At 47.4% G+C, this 21,269-nt stretch overlaps 1 protein-coding gene across 2 annotated transcripts in view; it reads right to left on the reverse strand.

The window, feature by feature from the left end:
- ZSWIM8 (zinc finger SWIM-type containing 8) overlaps positions 1 to 21,269 on the reverse strand; it is a 3,132,642-nt gene that overhangs the window by 314,458 nt on the left and 2,796,915 nt on the right. For both annotated transcript variants that reach the window (XM_069610680.1, XM_069610679.1), the window contains one exon: positions 17,000 to 17,168. In XM_069610680.1, coding sequence (XP_069466781.1) covers positions 17,000 to 17,168 — 169 coding nt within the window. The remainder of the gene's footprint in view (positions 1 to 16,999; positions 17,169 to 21,269) is intronic.

The raw sequence follows: 21,269 nt of genomic DNA on the forward strand, positions 1-21,269 counted from the left end.
CAGGGGTCTTACGTATCGCCAGGGCTCAGGCCGCTTCGGCTGCACCAGTTTGGTCTCCGGGCCTCGCAGGAAGCTCTCCTCGCTCAGGGTCTCTGGCTTCACTTGTCTACGACACAGAGGCTTCCTGGGGATGGGGGGGACCACCTCTCTCACTGCCCAGCAAAGTCTTCTGCCTTCCCTCCAGGCAATCGGGAGGCTCCCGATCAGGCTCTTGTAACTCGATCCCTGCCAGGGGTGAAAGTTGCTCGCTAGGCCAAACGGGCGAGGACGGAGCACAAGCCTCACACGTCCGCCATGGTACGCGCCCCCTAGCGGTCTCTCCCTCTGAATTTCTATTGGCTTCTACGGTAGGAATCGGTCTGAAGACTGGTGTCTTAAGGAGGGAGAAACAAAGCACCAGCACACAAAGGACTAATGGATAACCAATTGCATTCAGAGATAAGGAATAAGTTACTTACCTGTAACTTCTGCCTGTAACTTCTGTTCTCCAGCATTGGTATCTTTCATGGATTCACATGCTGTTTGAATATTCCCCCTTCGTCAGGCTGGGAATCCTTGGTAACATTAAAGCAGTTTTCCTTTAAATGTTTAAACTGCTCGTCACTTTAGTGCTCTATTAAGAGTCATTTTGGGTCATGGTGCCCACAGACACAGTCCTCATAGCTCCACCCCTGGAGGCCATCTTCAGATTTGTCAGTGCAAGTGATGTGGCAGTATGAGCCAAGAGGAGCCATAAGAGGGGTTGGCGGGAGGGTTGCATGCGTTTCCATGAAAGATACCAAGGCTGGAGAACAGGGATTATAGGTAAGTAACTTATTCCTTCTCCGGCATTGGATCTTTCATGTATTCACATGCTGTTCGAATACAATTACAGAGCAATATTTACATACAACCAAAACGGGTGGATTCATAGCTCAACAAAAGTAAACAACCTACATCTGGAACACTCACCGCATACAAACAGGTTGCAAAGCAATGTCTCGTCCAACTGGGATTCCTACCTGGAATCCCTATCGATGTGGCAGAACCTTGTGAAGTTATGGACAGACCTACACATGGCTGTCCTGCAGATGTCGAGCAGGGGAAAACCAGACAGAAATGCCATAGTAGAAGCCAAAGCCCTTGTCAAGTGTACTCTTGGTCAGCCCAGAAAGGGCCTGTTGGCCCTATGTTAACATTGTGAAATACACACAGTCATCTTGTAACACAAGACTTTGAAAGAGCATTGCCCTTGCAGGAAGATCCGAAAGCTACAAACAATGATGAAATGTGCAATTTCTTAGTGCGAGCCATATAGAACTTGGGGGCTCAGGCTACATCCAGGGAATGCAAGGATCGTTCTGCAGGAGACGCGGGAGAGCCAAAGACCACTGGTAGAATCAAGGTTTCATTGAGGTGGAATGAAGAAGGAACCTTCGGCATGAAGTAAGGGTTTGTGATCACCTTAGATTGATGAAAAGTAAAGTAGAAAGGTTTTCAGGAGAGAGCCTGTAGTTCCCCTACTTGTCTAGCAGACAGTATTTAGGAATGCCTTTTTCCAGGAGAGAAACTTAAGTAGGATCTGTGTATAGGCTCGAAAGGAGGGCTGTGATGAATCTGATTATACCAACACTCCTTTCCCTGAGATAGTCTCCCCTCATGTGGCCAGGGGACTGCACTACTTGACTGTGGGCGCCTCTATTTGCAGAAGGACCACATGGGGGAGGGTTCGGGGGCGGTGGGAGGGAACTGCGGGAGGACATGACATCAGGTGAGGCTTGCTATCCCACATTCCCTTGTAGGGATGTTCCCTCCATTCCTCATTCCCTAATGTCATACTGTCATCATTCTATTCAACAACTTGATAATTTACCCGACAGTATTCCTCAATATCAGATGGCAAATAAAGAAACAAAAACTGAGATGAGGAAGAGGCAAGGAGCGATGATGATTACTCTCAATGAGAACCAACACCAGCAGTCTAGTAGCTGGAAGAATCCAATTGGCCCGACATAGTTTAAAACCATGCCAGGAAGAAGTATTGCGTTTGTCGCCTTCTTGCCCAGCTGCAGAGAGGACAGCCAAGGAGAGATACCAGGAGCATGGTAGCCGGACAAAGCAGGCAGTCTTGGCAAGTCATGGCAGGCCTGTGAACGTCGTTCAGGGAAGCTTGTGGGTCGAAACACTGCCACCAAGACGCCGAGATGTTGAGAAGAGAAGGAGCTGCCAAGGGGAGCCAGAGACTAGCAAACGTAGCGCTCTGCAGACCTGACGGCCAGCTGCAGACCGATATCGGAGATGCGAGGGACCCCGAAGCCGCTGCTTAGAATCAGTGAGCCCACTCAGAGGGACGGGGCCGAAGGGGCGCTTTGGACGGTTTACAATGTACCGAATTATACCAAGTGTAAGTGATGGTCTGAAGCCTGAGCAGAATAACAGGGCCCCTGGGACATTTCATTACAAGAAGTCCATGAAAAAGGGTCTGAGACCCATAGCCTCATTAAAAAGTACACGTGCCATTAAATCATGGATGGCGTCTCCTTTCTTCACTCTAAATGCTGGGAAGACGGAGGTCTTATTCTTCCCTGCTAACACTCTTCCCCCTCACCCCCACCACTGTCCATCTCCTTTCCCCCTTCTACACTTTCCAGCTCCCCTACTGCACGTAATCTTGGTCTTTATCTGGATTCTAATCCCTCTTGTACTCATATTTCCCTCACGTCCCGTTCCTGCTGCTTTCTTCTTTACAATATTCTTAAAGTTGGCTCCTCTCTCACTTTCCATGAGACAAAATTTCTCATCTCTTCTCTTATTTTCTCTCGACTCTTCTACTGTTCTGTCACGCTTTTTGGTCTTCCATGCTCTTGCCTTGCTCCTTTGAAATCTACCACTCCTCTGTTTGTGTACTGTGTCTTCTCTCTTACCGTAATTCTATTTCACCATCACTTACCTCTCTTGGATGGTTACCTTTCCATTCCCAACTTAAAATTCATGTTCTTTGCTTAGTCTTTAAATCTCTTTATGGGCTAACTCCTGATTATCTTGCTGCTGTTCTGCCTTTTCATACTCTGTCTTATTCTCTCCTATCCTCCTGTCTCTTTAGGTTGACCGTTCCCGTCCCCCCCTGCACCCAACCGTTTTTGTTCCTTCTAGCTTCTTGCTCCTCGTCATTGGAATACCCTTCCACTATCTCTTCTGTCTATCACTGTCTATTCTCTCTTTCGGGTCTCTCTGAAAAATCATCTTCACTGTCCATGATTGTTTGCTATCACAATTGATGTTCGATTTACTTAACTGATCATTTATTTTGTACCGCTGGTTTTTAACTTTGTGCAGCGCTTTGGAAAAAGCGCTAGATAAGATTCAATAAAATACAAAATACAAATACGTGGGAAAGAGTGTGGCAGAAAGGACAGAAATTAAATAAATGTTAAAAATTCTGGCAGGAGAGTTTACCAGGCAGAGGCAAGTGGGTGAAATGAACTGCAGTGATTGTGGAAAGGAGCCTGGCAGGAGAGGATACAAGGTGTTATGTCAGTTAAAGAAGCCCAAGGAATACCCATGCCCAGGCGGAGTCCGTGAGCAGAGTCCAGTCTGCAGCAGTGAGAGAAGGAGTGAGGAGCTGCAGCTACGACCCACGAACTTTGCTTTTTGTTCAGTGTGCCTTTAAGGAAATGAGCACAATTTTCCTTAAAAACCCTTGGAAAGCGCGGAGCGCGCGCGGAGTCCGTGAGCAGAGTCCAGTCTGCAGCAGTGAGAGAAGGAGTGAGGAGCTGCAGCTACGCCTCCCAAGAGCTTTGCGTTTTGTTCAGTGTGCCTTTAAGGAAATAAGCACAATTTTCCTTAAAAACCCTTGGAAAGCGCGGAGTCCGTGAGCAGAGTCCAGTGTGCAGCAGTGAGAGAAGGAGTGAGGAGCTGCAGCTACGATCCACAAACTTTGCTTTTTGTTCAGTGTGCCTTTAAGGAAATAAGCACAATTTTCCTTAAAAACCCTTGGAAAGTGCGGAGCGCACGCAGAGTCCGTGAGCAGAGTCCAGTCTGCAGCAGTCCGCTGCAGGTCGCGAAGAGGGAGGCGGAGGCCGTCAGTCGACACCAGCGAGGAGGTAGGCAGCTTCACGCACCGCTTCCCCTCGACTCTTATCATGACTTTTTGAGCCTGCCCGCCTGCACGCCACTGCTCCTCGTCCTATTTGCACGGTCCTAGTGTTCTGTCTCCAGCGCGGGGAAACAGTGTCCCCCTTGTCTGAGGCGGCCCGTGCTCATCTGCTTCCCCCACCTCCCTTCCCCTTTCTCCCCCCTCCGTTCACCTTCATTCACCTCTGCTTCCTTCGGCACGCTTCCTTCCCCCGACCCTCTCCCCCCCACTTCTCTCGCCCATCATTACCTCTTGTTTTTCTTTGGCGCCCTCCGGAGATCGAAGACGACCCGGAAAGGAGGCTCCTCCGAAGTGATGTAAAAAAAAAAATCGAATCCTAACGCAGACTGGTTAATCCACGTTTCCTATGTCAAACCAAAACCCCCGGAGGAAAAGACCTTGGGAGGGGCCTTGAGGGGGGGTACTGTCATGATGCCTACCTCTAGGGAGCCAGGCCGGGCCCAGCAACCCCAGAGGCAGACATCATTTTCCCCAGGGAAGTCTCAGCGGGCCCAAGTCGGGGCCCTTTGGACTCAGTCCTGGCGCCTTAGGCGCCAGGCTCATAGCGGACCCCAGTCCTGGCGCCTTAGGCGCCAGGCTCATAGAAGAGGATATGTGTTTAAGTGCTTGGGTGCACACTTACCTGATGCAGACCTTGCTGCTTCATCCAGGCCCTCTTGAGGCCTGAATGGGACTACTTAACCTGTAGGACTACTTCACCACCCGGGTGTGGTCGGGGAAGGATACATACCTGATTGGTGGAAGGATACATACCAGGAACTTCTTCCAAGGCTATTTAAACCCCACCCGAACAGCCACACATGCTTCGCGTTGTTCTGCACCTAGCAGCTGGACGCTCACCGTGTCAGCTCCTGCATCCTGACTTCAGCCACGCCTGCCAGCACCCTGGAACACCTGCAAGGGGAGAAAGGAAGAGAATAGGAGAAGAAAAGCCCTTGCCTGCTAAATCTGCATTCCGGAGTTATTTCTCCAACGGCCCTGTAAAGGAAGACATCATTTTAAAGGCATTTTGTTTCGATCGATGCAGCGCTGCATTTTACTCACCTTTGCAAGGCGCTTCCATCTTCAGCAGCGATCTTCCGGATTCAGCTACACCCCGGCGCCTAGAGGAAAAAAGACAAGAACAAAGGTGAGAGGGAGAAAAGGAATAAGGAAAGCTCAGTTTCCTTTTAAGTCTTACCTGTTGGATTATTCCCACTGCATTTCGGGTCCTGCCGCTTCCTGGCATCTCCGGACCCCGGCCCCTATGGGGAAAAAAGACAAAGACATTGAATGAGCGAATGCAAAGACATTACCTGAGCGCTCATCCAGAACTGTTTCACTTCGGGTCGGCGCCATATCTCCGGCACTCCGAACCCCGGCCCCTAAGGGGAAAAAGACATAAGCATTAGCGCTTGCTGCAATTAGACAACGAACATTATTATTAAGCTTGAACTTTTGAACAGAACTTTTACAGCGCCTTACCTGAACAGTCAAGCTTACCTGAACTCCCATCAATCCTCAATCCAGTGAAGTAACTGGGTTTCAACGCGCCCCTGCATCAGAAGCAGGATGGAGAGCTCATCCTTCCAAACCCTAAGGTGAGGCTTCACGGGGAATCGTGGAGGAGGTATCGTGGAGGGTTGGAAGGGAGTGGGAGGCTTGAGCATTGTTCCACAGTTGGTAATACTCCCTTTTCACGCACAGGAGGGTATCCAACGAGGCAGGGAAGCCAGAATAGAGGGGCCCTTCCTGTCCATCTTCAGAGTTCTGCGCCTTCGACGCCGCGCCTCCGTGGGAACCAGGTGAGCGTTACATCCTACTACAGATATGCCGGTGGCCGTTTTGACTGCTTCTCTGTCTAACCCAGGCCAAGGGATGAACAGCTTGATCACTAACCCGGTCATGGGGCAAATTGGCCTCAGTGGAACAAATGCGGCAAACTTGATGACGCTTTCCGGAGGAGTTTCCTCTACATTAAATTCTACAGCAACCAAATGTGTCTTCAATGGGCCTTTGTCACAGGCCATTGCTACAGGCCCCAGAGACCATTTAATCTGCTCCGCTGTCAACCGTGGTCAGCACATTTTGCCGTTAGCCAGCGCCGCATGCCTCGACACCACCTCGGCGAGTGGTCCAACCTCCGTGAGGGTCGGAGGACCCCTGGGGGAAGACCTGAGGGAAGTGGCCCTGGCAGGCGGCTCTGTTGGACCAGTACCTCAGTCGGCTTCGACCTGTGCCAAGCCGGATGCGCTAAACCCTCCGGAACCGCATCCCCAGATGCAGCCGCAGTCACAGGATGTAACCTCCCCTGGGAGGTGCGCCCAACCAACAGCACGTTTAGAAGTTACACCCACACAAACCATCACGGCCATGATCCACGTTCCTGTGGAGGCCTCGTCCATAGAAGCCAATGACTTAAGGAAAACTCTACCTCGGCTGTCCTCTGCAGTTCCGGCAATTTTGCCCTCACCTTTTGATGAACTAACACATCTGCCTACGGTGGATACACCCATGGGCCCGCCTTCATCTAGGATCAACGAGCAGGACAGGGTGGTTCACCCGCTCCCTCAAATGATGAGAGGCTCTGCAGAAGCCTCCTCTGATTCAGACTCTATCTCGGACCTCTCCGCTTCATCCAGGGGGAGTCCTAAGTTGCCCCTACAGTCTAACATAAAGAGACCTCTATACAAAAAAAAAGGGAAGGCAATCCAGAGAAATGTCCCGTCTCAAGGCCTTATTAGCAAAAGCTTCCCGGCCAGCAAACCACAACAAAATCAGGCGGTTCCTAAAAGAACGAACGTTAAACAGATGAAACAAATGGGTTCACCTATAGCCCAGAAAAAAAATCCCTCGGGGAAAAGTTTCCTCTCTACCCCTATGTTGTCAAACGCCCTTTTGAACTTCTTCAAGAAACAGGGGAAAAGAAAAGTATTTATCGACTCTGAACCATCGGATGCTGAGATTCTAGAAGCCTTGGAGCAAACCCCTCCAGCCCCTAAGTGCAGGAAAACAGCAGGGGCGACAGCACCAAGCTCATTGATAGCTGAGCCTGATGCTGCCCAGACGCTGGACACTCGGTTCCCACAATGGCGGTCCAACTGACGGCCACACCGCTGCCACAAACCTCAAAGACCTCCATTTCAGTTCAACCCACATCTCTGCAACCGGGTTTAGTGGCTCCCAACTTTACCATCCCGCCGTCTATAGGGCCGCACTCCCCTTCACCGGAGGATAGACCTCTTCGGAATGGAGTTTCAGAGATCTTGGATCTTCTACAGCCCAAAGTCTACCCATCTCAAAGAGGGATGTCTGCACAAGTGTGGGCCTCAGCCCATTTGAACACACCAAAATCGGCCTCTTCGTCACAGGAACCTACTTTGAGACGCAGACACTTAATCGCCAACTCAACATCGACAGAACTGAAATCCACACAAGTCAGAAACGGAAGACCTTTTGAAGTCGAATCCTCGAGCCACAAAGAATCACCCACCGTGAGGAAGGACATGACAACGATCATGTCTGCCATTACAATAGCATTGGCACCGTTCTGCAAACTCTATGAGGCCCTGGGGGACACATTAAAAGACAACACTGCCGCCCTAGCTATTATTCAATCCAAGCTGACCTTCCTGGAGGGCTTCATCACCGCCATTGATTTAAAATATGATATTCAATATCAAAAAAGGGGATCGCCACAGACACCCGGGCCCTGTTCCTCGTGGGACGCGGTGGGCCACAAATCCACACAGACCTCTGTATTTACAGACAGGGAGGACCTTGCACCTCTGTTCCGTAGCAATCCTTCAACTACAACCCTGTCAAACAGAGCCATGGCGAAAGAAGCAAAAGAGCCGAAAGAAGTATTGACGGGGGGATCAGGTTTGGGTCAGACGCTCCCTCCGCCTGACGAATCTCCAGCAGCCCCAGACTTCAAGTCTATAGAAGCTCAGAAACGGCCTAGCGTCTTAACTACCCCGCCACGGAAAGCTCACTCTAGAAGTATTTCAACATCCGAGAGAGCGTCCTCGCAGGAAATCATGTCTCATTCACCGGCCCCAAGGGACACCTCAGCAAAGACAAATCGTCAAAACAGATCTCCGGAAGTTCATCAGAACAACCCACACAACCATGTGCAATCTCGAGAGGCAGATGTGAACAGGAAAACTCAGATCTGCATGTTCAAAATCGAACAAATTTCGAGTAAAGACAATTACATGATCCTAAATAGAAGAACAATTTTGAAAATTATATCTTCGACAGGCTGTCTAAAGAAATTGAAATCCGCTGACTTCAAATGGATTCAGCCTTACCATTCCGACAACAAGGCCAAGGCCTATCTGTTCATACACGCTGCACCATTACAGGACCTTTCCCAAAAAGCGGGAGACACATTAAAATCCATAGGGTTTTTTCTAACAGAAATAATAGATCCGGAAAACACCACTGCCAAGACAGAAGACAGGGTCGCTACTAGTAGTCACAAACCCCGAACTCCGGCCCATAACCTTTCGGCACGGAGAGAAGCCCTAAAAGCGCATTTCTTCCACTCAGCGGTCAAAACCAAACCATCTAGGGGCCAAAATCAACATACACGCCGTTCACCGGAAGCAACTCGCTGGACAGATAAGTATGCCTGATTATCACGCTCGAACATATGCGGCAGTAGCATCGGACTTCTCCAATAGAAGAGACCATTATGAGAAGAACAGGAATAGCCTGCCAGAATGACGTATGGACAAATTGCGACCATACGGCTCGAGACACTCCACCAGAGCCTATTCAACGGCTACAAGAAACAACACCCAAAGAAAACATCGGCAAGTCTCACCAACCAGGCACAGCAAAGATACATCTGAGATCTTGGAAAAATCATCGCTATCAGGGGGTCCTTGGAATTGGATCAAGGGCGCCCTGAGTGTTAAACGTCCAAGATAGCAACCATCTTCCGAGACCAGCGATTTGTGTGTCCAAAAGACTTTGACGCTGGCATCATGGAATATGAGAGGACACTCCCATTTAGTGGAACCCAGTTCTGTAGTTCTATCATCATTTGACATTTTCTGTCTCCAAGAGACCTGGCTCTAAGAAAAACCCTCGATGGACGGCTACGAAATCGAGATCTCGCCAGCTATCAAGGGCATGCTAGGCCGCCCGTCCGCCGGTCTTTTAATTGCGGTCCGTTCAGGGCAGAACCGGAGAATCATTAAGACCATGAAAAAGTCTTATGGGGTTCTGGCAGTCCTTATAGAGTGGAACTATGAAGGTGACACTACACGTCAAAACATTAAAAGCCGTACCAACCACCCTTTAGCCTTGATAACTACATACTGGAACCCGCAAAGAACAACAGTAACAGACTTCTGCCAAACCATGGCAGAAACCATGGATGAAATCATGCTGGAATGGAACTCCCCCTTCGCAATAATTTGTGGAGACCTTAATGCTAACTGCATCCACCCTAACCAACAAGCTTTTGCGGATGCTCCCACAACCCAAGCAGAACACAGAGGCAAAGCATGGATGAACCTTATGGCTGCCAGAGGGCTCCACAATGCGGCTTGGATTCTGGGCAAAGACATTCATATCCCAACTTGGGAAAGAGGCCAGTCGATGGCCACTCTAGACTACATCTTTGTCTCGCAGGCCTTAATCGCTGAAACTCGCCAATACCAGGTGGTGAAAATCGAGGCAAGGGATCATAATATGCTCACTCTGGAATGGTCAGCAGATGTCAAGATGTCTAACCAGTATTCCCATTCAATCGAGACGAATTTTCAGCAGACCAGGCTTTGCCTCACCGCGGCTAATGTGCGGTCTTTTACGCAGCACTATGCTGAGACAGAAAATATTTCTAACACTTCCGCAAAGATACAGAGGCCGAACTACCTTCCTCTTCTGATTGAACATAGAACCAAGTCGGGGCCAGGGAAGACCACCGCTCCAGCCTTCACTCATAACTATGATAAATTCATAGCAGAGAAAAAGAAGGAGTTAAGAAAACAAAAACGCAGAGCAACTTCTGAAAATACACGGGCAGCGTGGGACGTCTGGGATCACCACAAGAAAGTCTATAAAGCTTGGATAAGATCAAGGAGAGCAGCCATTTATCAAAACGACACAGAAAAAATGCTAAGAGTTATCATTGCAAAAAAAACTGCCGACTTTTGGAATTTGATAAATCACTCGCAGAGCAACACAGATAACATGATTAATGCAGTGGCGGAAACAGCCTGGGTTCAATTCTTTACAGCACTGTTTGCGTCCCCTCATTCTACAAGAAACCTGCGAGTAGAGCTGACGCAGTCACCTTGGGCCGATCTATCCGACAAAGCAGACATATCCAGGGCCATTCAGAAGTTGAAATCCTCTAGAGCCCCGGGCCCCGATGGCCTTTCCAACTTGGACCTTAAAACTCACATCAAGGAATGGGTTCCCTTCGTTAGCCTTCTGTTCAAACACTGTGCTGACAGCAAGAAAATCCCGCTATCCTGGACCAAAGCCATAGTAATACCTATCTACAAAAAAGGAAGCCGAGAAGAACCAGGCAACTATCGGCCCATTGTTTTGCTGGATATTCTGGGAAAACTCTTTGCCTCCCTACTGCTGGACCGTTTACGCCGCTGGGCGCTTTCGGCTCCCTGCAGAGATCCCTTTCAAGTCGGTTTCAAGAAGAACGGAAGCACGACGGTTAACATCTTCATACTAAACATCCTGAAGGCAAAAATTAAACAAGGGGCTCCGACGGTATACGCAGCTTTCATCGACCTATCGCAGGCTTTCGATAAAGTAGATAGAAAGCTTCTGTGGAATAAGCGGAAACATTGGAATTGCCCTGAGGCCATCCTGAATCCAATAATGGCGCTGCATTCGAACACCACGCTTATGGTTCGTCTGAACAAAACAAGGGTCGCTGTCAAAGGAAATCGCAGCCAAAAGAGGAGTCAAGCAGGGCTGTCCTTTGGCCCCGGCCCTGTTTTTAGCCTTTTTAGGCGATTTCAAAGACTCAGAACCTATGGTGCGTTCCTTTCCCCCGAATTTTGGTGGCTCCAAGCTATCCCGCATTTTATATGCGGATGACATGATTCTGCTTGATCAGACGCCCATTGGCCTCCAACGCCAGCTGGAAAACTTAGCCCAATATATGGAATCCAACAACTTGTCCATAAACAAGCTAAAAACTAAAATCATGATCTTCTCAAAAAACCGCCCGTCGACGAAAATCATCCGGCCCTGGTCGGTCCACCAAACAAAAATTGAAGTGGTTTCCCAATTCAAATATCTTGGAGTAATTCTTGATGGCAGCACTCATGACGCCAAAATGCAGGACCATCTTTGGGCAAAAGCAAAATCTTTAACTTCGCAATTAAGAATGGTGGACCGCAAGTATGGCAAATCCTCTTTGATTCCGGCCATTCATTTTTACAAAGGAAAAATGGTTCTGGCATTGACTTACGGTATGGATGCCACACTTTCCATACCTACTTCTTTTTGGCAGAAACTGGAAGGTTTCATCTGGAAATCTGTTCTCGGCCTTCCTAACTCTGTTCCTATTGCGGCCGTAAGAAGAGAGCTGGGCCTTCTATCACTAAGTGCCACGGTGAATGCTTTGTCTTTAACTCTATTTAGAAAGACTCTTATAACAGACGGTCTCCCCATCTTCAACATCATCGCCCAAGAGATGGCTTCCTCAGAGTGCAAGAGTGTGAGGGCTAGGATAGGATGTTGGACACAGGCTATTTTTGCTTTGGATATCTTGACGGATGACAGGCCCTTACTTATGGTTGAAGTAGAGAAATACCGCCTAGATTCGGGACAGTGAGGCATTTTCCAACCCCTTAATTATTTAATAAAGGTTTATGGCAAACACCAGGAGTCCTCTGTGTCCGCGTCTCATTCCTGGCTCTTTACAGGGCCCATTAGTTTCGAGGGGATCACGTCGAGTTCCTAGGCTGCAGCAAGAGCTCGAACAGGAGGAAACGCATGAAACGTTCCTTTGATGAAGTCCTTGAACAACCTGTGAGACCAAAGAGTAGTAGTACCTGCGGAACGTGTATAGAGCGAAATAGCTGCGAAATGCACCTGCATAGGTGTGTGCTAAACCAAAATTGGCCAACGACAAGAGGTATGGTAAGAAGTCCGATTCCTAAATGCCCAATGGGTGGAGACGTTAACCTGTACACCAGATAGTGAATTGTTTCCATTTGCTCTTGTAAGAAGACATTGTAGCCGGTGACCAGACCATGACCAAGATGTCCCAGCAGTCTGGAAGTAGCGGTACGTGTCCAAACTCTAGGGCTGCAAGAGGTTTGAAAGGAATATGGGGGAAAAGCATAGAGGAACATACCTTCCCACTGGAATGAGAACGCGCCTCCTATACTCTCCGTCTGAGGGAAACTGCTCTCAAACGTTGAGCATTTTTTGTTGGTCACCGTTGCGGATAGATTGATCTCTGGATGTCCTCACTTGGAGATGAGGCGAAGAGTCTGGTCTTGTCAAAGCTCCCATTTGTGGCAGGATCAGAGTTCCCTGGTGAGGGAGTCCGGTAGATGGAAGGCGATCAAGAATATGTTGTGCACCAGAGCCCACAACCATAATGCTTGGTCCTCTGCAGACAGAATTGGCAAGCAGGTCCTACCCTGCTTGCAAGTATAGAACATGGTGGTAGGATGCAAAGAGATGGGGAATACATGCTGGAGTTTCTGAGAGAAAAGAACACCAGGAACTTCTGGTCAATAGTTGGCCAGTTAGAATCGGGTGACAATAGCTCCCTCTGTAATTTAGTCCCCGAGGCCGGGTGGGTGGAGCATTTGACCAAAACCTTTAGATATCCAGGATGCACTTGCCCTAGCTCAAGTGGTCCTTGGATATTAACCTTTAACGCGGAGGAGGATATAAAAGATATCATTCTTAAATCATCTACTTCTAAGGCAGAAGGCCCAAACGGGGTCACATATCAAATTCTTAAAAGTGAGCCTGCATTATGGTCCCGGATACTATGTTGTCTCTTTGAAGAGATTTTGGAGAGCCGTACCTTTCCTTCCACCTGGAAAACAGCCTAGATTATACCTCTCTTTAAGGGCAGTGATCGCCGAGCAGCAGCCAACTATCGCCCTATTGCTCTGCTCGACATTGAGAGTAAAATCTTTATGAGGCTTTTACTAAATGAAATCTCAGCCTGGGTTGATCTGCAGACGATTCTGTCTCTCCACCAGACTGGCTTTAGAAAAGGCTTGTCAACAGCCCTAAATGGTTTAGTTTTGAATCTAGCTGTGAACATACAGTAAATACCAATGACCCCAATGTGGACAACCCAGAATTGTACCAGACCGTGCTAAATATGCTCATCCCATTGGATGAGACATGGGTGTTCTGGGGAGGGGATTTCAACACAATTCTCGACACAGCCTGGGATCGGTCATCGGATGCCCCCGGATGCACACGAAAGCTGCACATACTATACAACAGATATTACTACAACTACCCCTGATAGATGTTTGGAGAACACTTCACCCACAAGACAAGCAATACACTTCACTCCATGGTAAATGACTCTGAATCCCCGATCGCTTATTGGCTCCTCACTACTTCACTTTCGCATACAGTGCTAAGGTGCGATATCCATCCACGCACACTCTGATCATTCCCCGGTCTCCCTGTCTTGAACTGGGTGATGCTCCGCCACTCGCTCGGCGCTGGAGGATGCCCTCCAATATCCTTCGCAATCTCAATGTTTCAGAATCCCTGCACATAGATATTGCGGAATTCGTTGACATTAACAAAGACTCTGTCAGCGCTTGCGGAACTCTGGGAGACCTTCAAGGTCTGATTCCAGGGTATCTTTATGTCCAAGACCACAAGCCTGCTTAAAAATGTCAGGAAGGAATTGAGCCAGGAGGAATCCCAGTTGCGGTAACATGAAAAGAGCTATAGTGTTACGCATAACAGGGAAACCTTGGCAGACATTAATAAGCTGTTAAGTGACTTCCACAAATTGGCTGACAGGGAGGTGCAATAGATGGCCACCCCAGCGAGGGTACGCAGATATGGAGAGGGAGACAAAGCAGGGGGAACCCTGGCCAACATGTTGATAGCAGAAAATTACTGCAACCCCATCGCCTGTATCCGAGCAGCAAATGGCGGGTGGTGACCCAAGGAGAAGAAATAAATGATGAATTTACACGGTTCTACATGGAACTGTACTCAAATCGTGATAAGACAGTGAGGGAGACTGCTGAATACCTAAGTTAACTGGGGCTCTCTGTGCTCCCGCCAAGGCTAAATCTTTGCTGGATTTGCAGATTACTAAGGAGGAAATAGTGGATGCCATTAAAGCCTTGGCAGCTGGGAAAGCCCTGGGGTCTGATGGCCTGGGTATTGAATTGTATAAAGAATGCCAAAGAGAGCTAGCCCCTATCTTGTTGAACCGTTGGGAGGAGGCTATGATCCGGGGTATACTCCCCAACTCAATGCGAGAAGCCATAATAACTGTTGTTGAAACCACGTGGCCCCCCCCTCATGACATGTCCTCATACAGGCCCAGATGGGAAGATATTCACTAAAATCCTTGCAACTAGGATTCTCCCCAACATGCCCAAATTGGTACATCCGGACCAATCCGGCTTCATTCCAATGAGATCCACTGCCCTTAATCTCCGGCAGTTGTTCTGAGTAATGGCACAAATATGCCCGAAGGCAAGAGCAGCGGTAGCAGCGGTGGCCGCGCTGGAAGCCGAGAAGTCATTTGATTCGGTATCTTGGGGATATCTATTTGTGGTACTTGAATGCGTTGGGCTGTGTTCGGCTCCTGTGCACCAATCCGGGAGCCAGAGTTGTCACAAACCATACCATATCCGCATTATTTCTTCTTGGTAGAGGTACCAGACAGGGCTGTCCCTTCTCTCCCATACTCTTTGCTTTAACAATCGAACCAATGGCTGTGTTTGTGCGTAAAAATCACTGACAAAGGGGTAGTAAATTGACGGGCCCACCTCAAATAGTCTCACTTTATGCAGACGACACACTCCTCTATGTCCGTGACTCTGAAGTAAATTTGGAACCCATAATGAAAGACATACACATATTTGCACGATACTCAGGATATAAAATGAAAAACTCTAAATCAGAATTATTCCCGCTCACACCTGCTACCGGATGCGCACTAAACATCAATGGATTCAAATGGACGCCGGTCAGGGTTCACTATTTGGGCATTATCGTGTCAAGGGATAGGCAGACATTGTATGCCGACAACCATGATACTTTCCTGCAATTGGCTGTGAAGCTCCAATTGTGGGCCAAACTCCCTGTATCCCTATACAGTCGGATAGCACTCCTGAAAATGGTGGTCCTTCCCAAACTCTTATACTATTTTGGCAACATTCCCCTCTGGCCAGGCAGGGCATTCTTTGTGAAACTTCAATTCTTGGCTACCTTGTTTGTCTGGGGCATTCGAGTCAAGAATGAAGTGGGAACACTACTGGAACCATACACTAGCGGTGGCATTGCTGCACCGGATTTTGAACTGTATTAATTATTGGCACAAGCCCAGTTCGCTAAACACTGGTACAACCAGGGAGACACTGCCACACATATCCCAATATAAAGATATGCATCATCCCCCACCGATCTCCGCTCTATTATGTTTAGTACACGCCATAAAGACTCCTGTAGATTTGACCCCATCAGTGTTACTGTCCACGCTTGGTCCATGATATATAAAAGAATAAACCTAGAGATACCATAGGGCCCCGAGTCACCGCTCTGGTGCTTCCCTGGAATCTCCCCCACTTTTGCTGAAGCCTTACAGAGAACCTGGGACCCAGATAAACAGCTGAAGATACGAAACATGTACCCAGAAGGCAGATATGCAAGTCTGGATGAGTTTGTGGGAACCATTGGGGAGGGCAGCTGAAACTGCTACAATATTATCGTATGAAGGCTGCATTTGGGGGCAGATGGCCGATGTTCCCAGAGGAACCTGTCAGACACGAACGCATACAAGCTGTAACATCAGGCGATGGCACAGGGGCGGGTATCTCCAAACGGTATGCTCTAAGACAATCGCATTCCCAGTCCCTGAACACCATTAAAAATACATGGGAAACAAATCTGGGTACGACGATCAGCAACGAACAATGGCATAAATGCTGCCAACTGACAAAAACAGTGTGTCTGAACGATGGCCTATGCTTAATCCAGTTCAAAATCCTCAATTCATTGCATTACACCCCTGTAAAAATGGCCACGTTTACAGAGAACTGTTCAGGGGAATGTCTGAAATGTGGGGTCCCACACGCAAATGCTGTTCACATGTACTGGGAATGTCCGATGGTCGCAACGTTTTAGGGCAATGTAGCCGAGATTACTGAGACATGTTTCGAGACATTGGTAAGGTGGCTGAAACCACAAGAAGACTTTTCAATGTGATATGTGCTGTTGCTAAAAGATGTATATTGAAATGCTAGAAGGCCCAATATGCACCCCGAACTGACGAAGTAATTCGGGAGTTGACATTTGTGAACGAATGTGAAGAACAATTTGTAATGTCCATGTCTGCAACAAACCGTCCCAAAGACATATGGGCTCCCTTCAGGAGCTATCTGTGCAATAGGATATCCGATGATGACTTTTCACCCGCATTCACACTCTGAGACATTAATCCCTACATATGTATGCGCTGTTGACGCTGTTCTGCACTATAGTGAATATTACTGTAATGTGTGAATATCGACCTGACCATCAAAAAACTAAGTTTTTTTAAAAAAAGGGGAAGTTACCAAAAAAAGGAAGATGACGAAAACAGAAAGGGCGAGACACAGAAATATAATACAATTAATTCCAAACAGCAAAACATTAAGGAAACATCTAGTTTAAAATACTTACTTGCTACATTTGAAGACAGTGATATCCCAGTCTCAGCATGATATGGGTGAACAGCAATCTGTGTCATTGCTGGAACTGGCACCCCTGGAAAGGAAACGGCTGTGGCTGCAAGAGACGGTGTTGTCACAGAATAAGGAAACTGAGCGCCAATAAATGCAGGATGGACACCCTAGAAGTGGAAATGGATAACTGTTAAAAACAAACCTCAATACACAATACCTGAAGTCCAGGAAAGGAAAGGTAGTCAAACCCAATACACCCATGTTGAAGCCTCGCTTTTAGAATTCTTTTTATATAAAGCTGTGATTAATGTCTTCAGTCTAAGCATCTTTTTTTATTTTGATTATTTATCAACACCAACAGCAGTGATGCAACAAACATCCTGCCCCTTATATTCCATTGTTGCATTATACCATCATTCAGTTAGGTTACATTGTAAGCAAGTCATACATATCTTTGGGATCAGAGTCGGCTCATAATAGTTCGTAAGATTTCCCCTCTTGTCGATAATATGTTCATGATGAATTGCATCATCACGAGTGAAAGAACCACCATGCCAAGATTCCAAGGAATATAAGTTGCTAAAATCACATATCATATCCAGCGTATTATAAGATACTAGAAAGGTGGCAGGATCACATGAAGGGGAGGGGTCTGCCAGCTCTTTTGAAGCCTTCTCAGCCCTCCCGTATCACACCCCCTCCCTGGAGCAAGGTAAGTGATTGGTAGTTTAAGTGCCAATTCTGGTAGGAGTACGGGTATTTAAGAGGGAGTTTGGGAGTTTATGTGTGGGTTAGTTGGGTGAGGACAGGAGGTGGAAGAGGAAATGCGAGAGAGAGCGTGGAGGAGCATGGAGGTTACTAGAGAGAAGGGTCTGTGGAGTGTTTGTGTGCTAGAGTAAGGAATGAGTGTAGTAATGGTAGAATAGGAGTAGAGAGGTGTAGTAGTAGTTGGAAGTGGAGGTAGTGAGTGTAGCAAGGTAGTAGTGGGAGGAAGAGGTAGTAGTAGCAGCAAGGAGTGGTGGGAGTAAGAGGTTGTAGCAGTAGTGGTAGTAAAGGGTGGGAGTAGAGAGAGAAGTGAAAGTGGTAGGAGATGGGGAGTAGTAGTAAGAGGTGGTAGAGAGGCTGGAGGAAGTGGTAGTGAAGTAGTGTTAAGAACGAGAAGGAAGTCATAGTGAAGAGGTAGTAGTGGCAAGGAGGTAGAGGAGGAGGGATGGGAAGATAACGGGAGTAGGAGGAAAGAGGGATGAGAAGATAAGAGGGAGCAGAGGACTGGTAGTTGGAGGTAGTAGTAGTAGTGAGATCAAGAGTAAAAAGAGAAGTAATATTAAAGGGTGGACAAAGGTAGGCGTGCAACATTGGAGGGATGGTAGCATGGTGGGAAAAGAACATCACAGCATCCAGTATAGAAAGGTGTCAAGTGGGACTGTGTGTGTGTGGCAAGTCAGTGGTAAGGGTGGAAGAAGGCAGCATCCCTATAACTCCCTTAGAACATTAAGCATGATTAGGTCAGGGAGAGTTAAAAGAACCCTAGGAGTAAGACAGCAATCAATTTAGGGAAGCCACCAGTATATCAAGGAAGAACAAAAGAGAGATAGGGGTCACTTGGCAGTAACTACTAACACCCTGTTAAGGTTGCCTGGGCTGGGGAGGGGTAAACCAGTGGGAATTAGAGAGCAAGAGAGGGAGGGACGGCCCAAACGCCACACTCCCAATGCTCCGGTTTGTTTTATAATCTGGCATAATCTACCAAACCCAGCATTTTGTGATAACCGGAAAACACACCCTTGGACTGGGTAACAGTGTCAGAATGGTTATTCTCGGCGGACGTCCCGCCATAGGTGTGTTTGCACGTTCTTGGAAATCCATTCGATGGGAGGTATATTTGGGAGAAGATCCATGGTTGCACATCATGGGTCTATTTTCTTCCACTCTGGGTTAAGGTGGTTGGGCCATCTTTTCACATTAACCAGTTACGCTGCTCTATTATACAATCTCCAACCTGGGAAGGCAAGGCTCCCATTGGGGTTAATTGCTTTCAGGGTTGGAGATTTTAATCTGCGTTTCTTTTTCCTCTGTATAAACCGCGCAGAGAGTCTATTTCATAGAAGGTTTTTGCCAAATACTAATCGGGATAATTTGGGATTCATACACCAGTTTTGGCATTAGGTTTTGTTTAATTGCATGGACTCTACCCGATAAGGAAAATGGGGAGATTTCACATCTTTGCAGGTCTCCCTTGATTGAACAGATAGTGGGTTATAGTTGAGCGTAAATACATTGTTAATTTCTATGGGAATTCTGACGAATCGAGGAATTTGTTCCTTTTCCCCCAAGGGTAGCCGCCTGTGAGGCTAGGGAGATGAGCCTGCTCAGCAATACCCTCACTGGGGGTGGAGGCAAGTGGGACCTCACCGGGAAAGACTATCCCTTTGGGGACAAGGACTCCTGTTCTTGTGAGGAACTCCCTAATGCCCTCCATGTGATGGCTTATAAAAACTACCAGGATATTATAAATTCCATGATTTAAATAAGGATAAAGAGAGTGAATATAATTGTCGAGATTACATTATTGCTGACGGCATCACTGCACTGTTTAATTGCTTCTTAATTGTTTTAATTGCCTTTAATAGATTTAACAGTCCTTTGGGCTACTGTGGTTGATCGACACTACGAAACTATCGAACTCAGTGTCTTTTGTATTGATACTTTCCAGAATATAGCAATACTCACAGTGGTTTTAGCCCCTTTTTGGGGATTTTGCTTGGGCTGACTGGGCCCCTGGCACCCATTAGCAAACGCAATTTAGTACTATAGCATATAGCACCTAGCACATTATTTGCACTTTTGGACCTTTGCACTTTTGCTCCTTTACACATTCTTATACATTGCACCCCTCTGCTCTTTTTCACAAGGTCTCTAGGCGTTAAGGCCTTTAGGATGGTTATGCGTAAAGCCACATTTGGCCTATCGCCCTATGGCATGGCCAAGAAGAAAACGGTGGACATATTAAAACCAGTTAGGGAGGCTAATAAGCTCATGGGGGGAATCAAAGATCTCCTGGTAGAACTGGAGGGACACCCACTCCCAGCTGTCACCGATAGCATTGCAGGAAAAGTTGCTGGGAATGTTCATAGATGTTTACCACGCAATAGCTGCATAAGAGTACAGGTACCAGGAATAAGCTTGAATACAATAGAAACCAGTAGGGGATCATACACCAAGCATTTCCCAACCAGCCCAATCTTATGCATTTTTTTAGGATAAAAGTACTCTGCCCAATAGGAAGGCCTGGCACATAGGTCCACTTGCTAGATATGAAACACTCAGACATGTAGAACAATTGGAGGGGGAAAAATATATTATACCATCTGAGATAACCCTGGGCCCCATCCCAATCGATTATCTGAGTGCAGAGGGTCCCTCGACCGATATTTCCCCTGTCAAGGGGGAGACAGAGGAAAGGCCAAATGACTCACAGTTTCTCCTGGAATTTGGAGTTACTACGTCCAACAACTTTTCCGTTTTGGGTACTATTCGTCAGGAAACCATTGGTGGGACGGTGACCTCTAGAACATAATCCCCCATGTCCAACAATCTGTCTAAGCCTAGAAGATCAAGGATGAGTTGCTGTGTCAAGATAGCAGCTTCTAGAAGCAGTTCACAATGCTAATGTATTAAAGTTTTACGTTTTTTCTTTCCTTATGTAGTCAAGATGGGAAACCTAAGCAGCAATATCATTCTACCGCATGAAGAAAGGCGCTCACATTGTCCGAGAAGTAAATGCTCTAGGCTGACATATCACTGCATCATCTAAACTTGCATTGTGTTCATAATCGTACTGCTTTCATTGACTGTGCGAAAGGCGTTCTATATTGGTACGCATGGAGCCATCACTCCTGTGCATGTTTCTGAGCAGAGGGAAAATGTACGCATAACAACTACTAGGCAGCCTAGACCCTATGTGGTCATTCCTGTTCCAAAGAAGGATGTAAAATTGCCCGAGCTTGAGATGGATGTAATTAGCAATAACACACATACAAAACGTGTCTGAGAGACTGTATCTGTACGCCAGAGACAGGCTCAGCGAAGCAGGAAAGGCAAAGGGTTGATAAAAGGTGAGCCTACATAAGTAATACATGCAAATACACCTGGTCCAGTGACAATAGACCCAAAAACAGTTTCGAAAAGAAGATCCCAAATGGAGATTATGCAAGAAATTTTCATACCTAAAGAACTTGTTGAGAGAATACGGCTTGCCGAACTTTCTC

This window comes from Ambystoma mexicanum, chromosome 8, assembly GCF_040938575.1.
Source record: "Ambystoma mexicanum isolate Mex_15411 chromosome 8, UKY_AmexF1_1, whole genome shotgun sequence".
Classification (NCBI taxonomy): domain Eukaryota; kingdom Metazoa; phylum Chordata; class Amphibia; order Caudata; family Ambystomatidae; genus Ambystoma; species Ambystoma mexicanum.